The sequence below is a fragment of the Euprymna scolopes genome, chromosome 7 (assembly GCF_053919585.1).
Source record: "Euprymna scolopes isolate OS-2025 chromosome 7, ASM5391958v1, whole genome shotgun sequence".
Lineage (NCBI taxonomy): Eukaryota > Metazoa > Mollusca > Cephalopoda > Sepiida > Sepiolidae > Euprymna > Euprymna scolopes.
The window spans coordinates 153,106,187-153,115,474 of NC_136488.1; the positions used below are offsets into that span (position 1 = coordinate 153,106,187).

General features: G+C 29.9%; 1 protein-coding gene across 2 annotated transcripts in view; it reads left to right on the forward strand.

Moving 5' to 3' along the window:
* Positions 1 to 9,059, forward strand: part of LOC145280192 (uncharacterized) — a 145,878-nt gene extending 136,819 nt beyond the window's left edge. The window contains exons 6-15 of one of the 2 annotated variants that reach the window (XM_080131956.1): positions 852 to 989; positions 1,101 to 1,269; positions 2,143 to 2,280; positions 2,890 to 3,003; positions 3,313 to 3,386; positions 5,254 to 5,364; positions 5,739 to 5,854; positions 7,317 to 7,455; positions 7,687 to 7,807; positions 8,492 to 9,059. In XM_080131956.1, the coding sequence (XP_079988082.1) occupies positions 852 to 989; positions 1,101 to 1,269; positions 2,143 to 2,280; positions 2,890 to 3,003; positions 3,313 to 3,386; positions 5,254 to 5,364; positions 5,739 to 5,854; positions 7,317 to 7,455; positions 7,687 to 7,807; positions 8,492 to 8,598 (1,227 nt within the window). In that variant the 3' untranslated portion in view covers positions 8,599 to 9,059. The remainder of the gene's footprint in view (positions 1 to 851; positions 990 to 1,100; positions 1,270 to 2,142; positions 2,281 to 2,889; positions 3,004 to 3,312; positions 3,387 to 5,253; positions 5,365 to 5,738; positions 5,855 to 7,316; positions 7,456 to 7,686; positions 7,808 to 8,491) is intronic. The other variant, XM_080131957.1, reaches the window with a different exon arrangement.
* Positions 9,060 to 9,288: the final 229 nt, after the last annotated feature.

Genomic DNA, 9,288 nt, shown 5'->3' on the forward strand with positions numbered 1-9,288 from the left:
GAAACCATCTGTAGATGACATTTTCTGGTTTATATAAATAATATATATTTTTAAGGTATATATCCCTTATTAAATCATCCATTTTTCTGGGGAGTTTTTCCTCACTTAAATCTACAAAATTCAACTTACTGTTGGAATGGCCAGTGGTATGACAGAAGTTGCAGAAATGTTTTTCCATGCTTTGTTTTCTGAAAAAGTTTCCTAACGTCATTGATGACTTTCTGGTGTATTTTTTATCTTCGTTATTTTTTAAACAACCTGCAATGGCTAATGAAGTTTCCTTGTGTGTTGTCCATATCTGAAATAGGTTCCTACTGGTCATTAAGTTTATATAGAAACGTAATCTCTCATTCCAAGTTATTATTTTTAATGAGTAAATAATAAAGCTATGAATTGTATATAATCAATGGTTTTAACATTCTTAAGCCTTTAGCAACCTAAAAAAAAAATTATGCTCTTCATTAACCTTAATACTCATGTTTGTTTATTTTTATAAATTGAACTTTGTATTTTATTTTTTATGAGAATGGGTACCTGTTCTATCCGAACTAACTATTCTATCCTAAGTCAGGAAGTGAGTGATCATTTTGTTAAATTTATATACATGATTTCCACTTTAAAGCCTGAAAATAAAAATAAAAAATTTTTTTACAGTATTTAAATGTGATCTGAAAAAAAAAAAATTTCACTTATTTTTCTGTTAAAAATCGTGGATATGTTTATTTTATGACCTGTTTGAATGGTAATCTAAATTAAAACCAGAAAAAAAGTTTGTACAGCAATATTTCTTTGAAATTAAATTGCTTTAATTGTTTAACAATAACTAATTGATTTACTTTCCTTCTTTGAAGGAATTTCTAAGATGCCCCACAATTGTTGCTGATTTAGGAAACAAAATAATAACAACTGTAGTCCGTGGAAGATACGTCAAGCTGATTGCTGAGGAGTACATAAAAAACGGCATTTCTGAATGTATGGCAGCGAAAATGGTAAACAATTTTGAGAATTTAATGAATTAAAAAATTTTTTTTTTTGCTTTTAACTATTTATGAAAATCTGTTTACATGAAAATTGCAATATTTTTTAATTATTTTCATTAGGCTGCTGAAGAAGAGGGATCACTATACCAGAACTGTACAAGCAAATTTGGATACTTGAACAAAGCTATCCATGTGATTAAGAGGTTGCGCAGTGTAAATCCCCAGGAGAAACCAGAAAAGATTCCACCGTCAGTTCCAGAAACACAGAAACACGAACAACATCTAACCGGTTTGTTTTTCTATCTTGCTTTAAATACTTTGTAAATAGCTAGAAAATTCTCAAGTACACATTCACAACCAGTGTTTGTTTGTTTTTTTGTTTCTTTTTTGTTTTTGTTTTTTGGTCTCTCTCCTTATGAAAAATAAATGTAACTTAACAATAAGATATTTAATGAAAACATTTAAAAAAAAAAAAAAAAACTTATTGTACATATGCTGGCACAATCTTAGATTCTATTCAATTTTTTTTGGGGGGGGGGTTATAACATTTTTTTATTTATTTTTTTTTTTTTTAAATGTTTTCATTTTTTTTTTTAAATGAGGATTGATTATTCATATTTGAATTCTTCAGGCTACTGTTCTCATTTTGTTATTTTCACATATCAGTTGATATAACCTCAGACATTCTTCAGGTGTATGTTGTCAAATTAAAGATTTCAAGATAAATCTGTAGAAGGTCGGAGATTACATTGCTTGAAACATGAAATTAACACTAAAGATGAAAACAGTAGTCCAAATAATACGAATATTGGTTTCAAGAATAAACATTGTGATATCCAATATTATAATTATCAGTTATATTTGATACATTTCATTGTTTACTTAAAATAAAAAATACAATTTTTATTAATTATATACTTCTTACTTGATATATAACGAAAGTATTTACTGTCAAAAGAATTTAAAAAAAAAAAAAAGATTAACAGAAATGTGAATACTTGAAACATCTATGTATGTATGTATAATACATGCATCAAATTTTTTTATAATTTGTGAATAAAAATTTGATTAAAACTAGTTTGCTTCAAAATTTGTATTTTCTATTTAGTATATAAAGCTATTAGTATTTATCAAAACCTTTTGTTTTTTATAATTATTGCAGGTCGTGAATTGTATAACAAATTAAAAGCTTATATTTTAACTGAGAAAGATTTACAAGAAAACCATTTCCCCCGTCCTGACTGCCCAGGAAAAGCAAAATTCTATCTCTCTGATATTGCAAAGGATCCATATTTACCCAGTAAGTTTCCAAATATTTTCCTTTGAATTTTTAATGATTTTCACTCATTAGATAATACTATACATCTATAAAAGTGTGTGTGTGTGAGGACACTTCTCAACCTATATAATCAACAGTTTTGATCTACAGACTTGAAATTTTGTATATAGAGTATTCAGACATGGAAACTTTAATTGGTTTTCATCTGGAAAGAAAGGGCTGCCAAGGGGTCAAAATTGAAAAATTAGTACTTGGGGGTCATCGGATCTTTATTTGTCAACTGTTTCATGTAAGCGCATGCATGAATTGTTCACATAACAGATTCCCTATGTTAAGAATAAGTATGTTTGAAAACGCTTTTTATAGATCGTGTCAAGCTGGCCTAATGGTTATCAGACTTCACTCACTATACTGAAGGTTTTGGTTTCGATCTCTTGGCTTGGATTTTTTTTTTTTTTTTTGTTTTTACTTGCAAGAAATGAACTTTTTAGAAAAAAAACAATATTCGCATGCACATGTCCAGTTTCTTGGCATTTTTTTTTTTTTTTTTTTTTTTAAGGAATTTAATGATACATTTAATACATCTGCTAGTATTATATAAACAAAATTTTTAAAATTTTTATTCTCAAGGTGATGAAAGATTTTGTATCCGCTGTGCAAAATCATACAGAGTGAATAGTTATGGTAAATCGGTCGTGGAGGACGAATGTATGTACCATTGGGCCAAGCCTGTAAGGAAGAGATGTAAGTTTTATCTTTTTTTTTTAACATATAAAATATTAGTTGTTTTTACCTGGCATTGTCTTGGTGAAAATATTTTAAAAAAAAAATAAATAAATAAATAATTGAGAAAAAAATGTTTTTTTGTTCTTTTTAAATTGATTTTGTACGCATAGTATTTTCAATGTCTTATAGATAAGCCAATATAAACTCTTATGGTTTGAGTAATTCATATTCAATCTTGATAGTGACTATGCGACAGTGTCGATATTCATACGTTTTATGTTGGAAATTTATGTATCCTTTCATTTAAATGCTCAAAATCTTTTCCAGATGGAAATAGTGTTGAGAATCGTTATCGATGTTGCCAAGGAGAACCCGGCTCCACGGGATGTGAAGTTGCTCCAGTAAGTAAATATTTTCATTTAATATGTATTGTCCAATCAAGAATAATTTTTTTTTTTTTTTTTCCTTCTAACATTTTATCGTTGCTTAAAGATTTATTCTGTTTTAAGTTTCTTTAAGTCTTGATTTTTCTTAAAAGTAAATTAATCGAACTTATTTGCTAATGTCCAGTGCTGAAAGCTGTTACGTTTATGTCATTAGAAATGACAAGTAGTCGCATAACCGAATAATAAAAGACAACGGTTCAAACAAAAGGAAAGTGGGACTTATTCTTGCAATGCCTGGAAAATGAGGACAATGAACTTTTTGTGAAAAAATTCAAGATCAACACAAGTTTGAAATAATTTAAAAATGATAAAGTTTATTTACATGAAATATAGAGAGAAATAAGATAAAAGAACATAGTAGTATGAACAGGGTTTTTAATAAATATGTAGTTAGAGCGACCAAAGAATGGAATACAGGAAAAAAAAATCTTGTGTGTATATGTATATTAGTGATGGAACGATTCCAATATTTTTTCCGATTCTTTCTAAATATTTAACTATAAAGTTATTTTTTCCAGATTACCTAAAAACGTGTTACATAAGAACACACTTAATCTATAGATTTTAATTTTATTGATCGTTTAAAATCAATAAATATTTATTTTATTATTACAACCAACAGTGTAAGATTTTGTTTTAAACAAAATCAAATAAAAGATAATGTAAGGAATTGGCATCGAAAAATAAACACAAATTTTTCAGATACCCTAAAAAGTTCAGATTTTTTTTATTTCCGATTTAACATTAATATATATATATATATATATAGTAAGTTATAAAATATGCCGATTAAGCTACAAAGAATATTCCGCGTTTCATCCACGCTAGGATTCCTCAGGCTTATGCGAAAATTTTGTGGTTGTCTCGTGTTTTTATTCTCGCACCTTCTATTGAGTTTATAGTTAGCCAATCAGCTTTCTAGTTTCCACGTCACCTTTCCTAATCAGCCAATGAGCAGACACTTACAGGACAAAGGCCTTGTTGACCCCGGTTGACCCGTTTCTAGCTCTACATACGTATTGAGCACTGTTGAAGTAAATACTTAAAGTTTACGCATAAATTTATACTTTCGTATATTAATTTGTGACTAAACGAAGTAGTTATATATATATATATATATATATATATATATATATACACACACCAGCTTGAAAGAAATGACCGGAAATTATAATTTGTCTTGGTCAACATAGCACTAAAGAAAACATGTTGAAATGGGCAATGATATCAGTCCAATTGCAATTGGCATGCAGTCATGTTTCGATATGAGAATAATCAAAATATTTTTGTTTCTTTTCAATCAATTAGTTTTGAATGTCTTTCGCATTCATCAGAATACTTCCTCCTCATATTCACAAGGCAATCCAATGTATTTCCATATGCAGATTATTTGACTGTCACCCAAAAGTCAGTTTTGATCTTTGGTACTTTGTCATTTTAATAGCTTTTAGGTTTTACCTCTTGCTCTTCCGATCTCTATGAGAACTGTCGATAGCGTTTGGAGGGGGGGGGGCAAAGGTGTTCCGTTTTTCACGTACTATTCTGTGAACGTTCTGCTTGAATAGAAAGAAGGCAAATCGCCTGCAATCTTGTGACACATGAAAACAAAATGTTTTACAATCATTATAAATTCGAGCATATAAAGACTTCAGATTTGCCTCGATATATTTTTCAAAAGTTTTTCTTTTTAATATCTCGCAAGCTGATAAACAATTCAAAAGAACTGCATCTTCGTTCGGTGATATTTTTCACGGTTCAATATATTTCCACAATATTTTTAAGATTGTAATAATTTGACTTATTTCTTGCTCTTTATTTTCAGTTACATGTTCATCACAAAAATAAATATGATGGCACATCAGGGTACATGACAACATCACATAACAGTATGTCAGATGGATATCCACAAGTTTATGCTATGGATTGTGAGATGGTAAGTTATTTTTTTAGTTCTTTTCTGATCGATAGCACAATTTATCTTTCCAAAAAAAATTGAGAAAACTATGCCATCAGTCAGACATCAATAATTTACATTATTCAAAACTGAACTGGAGTATACACGTTTATTGTCACAAGATTTTAGTAGGAATTTTTGTATCTAGCTTTGAGTGAGTTAGCAACTCTCGTTCAATTAATTGCATTCAATAAGACGTTTCGTAAATTGATAAAGAAAACCTTAAATGTACTTGTGTTTTATGATCATATTGAGTTGAGAATAGGTAATTATTTAAAATCGAGATGACTATCTTGAAAGTTTAGTAAGTCACTTGAAATTCATATAACTTTTTCTTCTCCACTATTTAACAGGTCTATACTACAGCTGGCATGGAAGTTGCTCGAGTAACGCTCATCAATTCAGAATGTGATGTTGTTTATGAAACGTTCGTCAAACCAGCTCATGAAATATTGGATTATAATACGCGGTAAGCACTTTCAGCTTAATTATTATATACTAGCTGGATGCCCAGTGTTGCAATATGCTTAAACATATGTTTATTTATGCGGTGCCTGGTGGATTAATTCACAAAAAAATTTTAAAATACGTGATAATGTCGTCCATGAAATTTCGTCTGTGTTCGTTTACAATATCACGTCATCTGATATTTGAGCTTGACTATGAATGCTATAGAAAAGTCACTTCTGATTAATGTTTAGTTTTAAAATATGCAACTGAAGAAATGATTTGCAGCGATTTTAAATGGTACCTCTTATCAGAAATTGAACTCATTAATGAGAACACTGCCAGACATAAATTACCTTTGTGTGAAATTTGCAAAAGGTAGGCTCTGCTGTTTCGGAACCGATGAGGAAGGAACTTACAAAGTGATTTTTATATTAGAGTGGAGATATATATATATATATATATATATATATATATAAATTATACCGATGAAAATAAGTCTTTATTTGCACTTTTAGTAACAAAATAAAAAGTTATTTTATAAGAACTATGCTTGTGAAGTTATAAAAAAACTTATTTTTAAAAATAAAAAATTATTTGAATTTATATAATATAGTTATGAAAGTATAAGATTTTAAACATCATAAAAAAACGTATCCAATACATAACATTCCCAAAATAGTTTAAAGATTTAAAAAAAGTATTTTCAATAATTCTTAATTAAAATAAGACCGAAAAAAAATTTTTTCAACGATTATTAAAAAAAAAAATATTAAAAAACGATCGGAAAAACATTTTAAAAAAAAAATTTTTTAAATACATGCATGTGGGAGAGAAAAAAGTGAAGGAATTGATTTGCCTCATCACCGCTTCCATTAGCAGCTATGCTGGACGTTAGGAAGCACATTAGCTGACTGTAACCAGATTTGCATATGAATATGATGGTCTATGGATCAGACAAAATAGTTAATGTGCTAATACCTTTAAAAATGGTATTAACCCTGCTCCCTCATATACAAGCCCTGTCGGTGGGGCATTAGAATACACCGACTGCCCCCCCTGCAGAGGATAAAAGTCCCTCAATGGGGGTCCTGGATATGACCTTAAACTATATCCAGTGGTGAGGCCCCAGCTTATGGGCTTTGGGGAGTGTGGAGCCACCCTTTAATTACCATTGCTCCCAGGTCCACTCTGACCCGGAGTGGTAGTACCTGTTAGGGTTCCACTATTGGTTAAATAGAAACCGACTTGAAAACAACAAATATATTCTATTACAAATTTTTTCTTCCAAATCTTTGGATTCGGCATTGAATAACCCGAAAAGGGTTGATATGCCGTAAAACAAAAACAACCAACCAACCCTCATGTACACACTTTATTATAGCACGTTTTGTAAATAACAAAAAAGGGGGAGGTGTAAATCTGACTTGCCAAACTAAAGTTTTTTAAATACTTTGTAAATGTGTGCCATTTTCTTCTTGTAGATATAGTGGAATTCAAGAATCAGATATGAAAAATGTGGAAAGGAACTTGATACAAGTACAAGCTGTCCTTTTACATTATATTTCTGCAGATACGATTCTCGTTGGACACAGTTTGGAAAGTGATTTAATGTCCGTTAAGGTAGGCATTGAACATTGTCATCTAATTAATAACCTCTTTTTTACATTCTCCTTCAAAATACATATTCTAAATTAAACTTTTTAGACCTGAATTTGTTTTGAATGGATTGTATATTTTCAAACATAGGAAGCATTTTTTTTTTCCCATTCCTACATTGTTAAATATATAATTGCTATCGATTCTGGGAATCTTATAGCATTGATTAATATGTTTTGTTTTTCTTTTGTATAGATCGTCCACAGCAACGTGGTTGATACTTCAGTTCTGTATCCACACAGGTTGGGAAAACCATTGAAGAGGGGACTGAAAGCATTGGCACAAGATTATCTCAACATGACAATTCAGGACAGTTGTAGGTATCTTTTTAGTATATTCAACACTTGTTTATTCAATTATAATATGAACTGGATTTGTATATTGTCAAAGGTATTGTTTCTCTTAATGGAAACACTTAAAACAGAAATCGCTCGGATAGTCTAGTGAAAACCAGATTCAATGTTTTATAATTTCTAAGATTAGTTGGTCTAAATAACCTTTAATAACTTTTCGCAATAAGTAATTGATTATATATAGGGCAAATGTCTGGGGTTTTTTACTTTTCTCAAGACATATTTTTTATCAACATTGCCTTGTAGGGATCAACTGGACCATGTTTCATGGGGGAGTGGGATTTTTTATTTTTATTTTCTTTACTAATTTGGAAAGAAGCCACGGATTCATTCCTCATGGGTTTATTATGCATGTTCAGCTAGAGAGGAATGGGCTGGGTGAAGAAAAAAGGAGGTTGGTGGGATGGTAAACTGAAGAGAGAGAAAAAATAAAAACACTGCTAGAGATAGTAATAGAAGTTTTAATAGAAATATGCCACATTTGCCTCGATCTAAATAAATTGTTTAGCATATCCAGTATTCTTAATCCTACATGAGGACTTGTTAATAAAATCAGAAATGACTATTCAGCAATTTAAATGCTTTAAAATTATTTTCACGTTTTAAACGATCATAAAGTAATTACATTTTTTTTTTTTTTTTTTCAGCCAATGGTCATGACAGTAAAGAAGATGCCATTGCAGCAATGAAATTAGTCCATCATCGACTGCAGCAAGACACCACAAAAAAATATTCTGCTCGGTGTGACTCTTGAGCATTGATTTCTTTCACTGCACACCTGACAAGTATGCTTGTGTTGATTCCACACAAACTAACAAATGTTTGGTTCTTTTACAATGATCAACATCTTGTGAATCTGCAAAAAGACGAATCGAATAACTAAAGTATTAATATAAGAATGTCTATAAATAATCTCCTTATTTTTCATTTGAAAATTATAATTTATCATAATGCTTATAAATTACATCTGTTATATAATTTTTCTAAAACAAAAAAAAAAAATTAAAATTAGGGAGGAATATTTTATATTCAGTCTTCAATTTATCGGCAGGATAGAGAGAAAGAACACCTTTTCTTTCTCACCTTTTCTCATATTTTTTTTTCTACACCAATAAATTTGTCAGTTTCACTCGACTGCAGAATCACATTTCCGATTTTGGCAGGATTGGAATTATGGCAGCATCTTGAATTTTCAAAAAATATGAAACCATTTTACTTTGATTTGAAAACAATGACCTGAAATTGTTGGAAAAGGAACTTGTACCATAATAAAAAAAAAAATGCCTGTATCTGATGAATGGCTTGAGAAAAGGGATAAAATTCTATAGACTGTCATCATCAAGCAAGCTCATCATGGTTGCTCTAGTTGCTTCACAAGAACTGTCCAATATAAAAAAAAAAAAGTGCTCTCATTTACTGCTCTAAAGAAGTAACACTTGCTAAT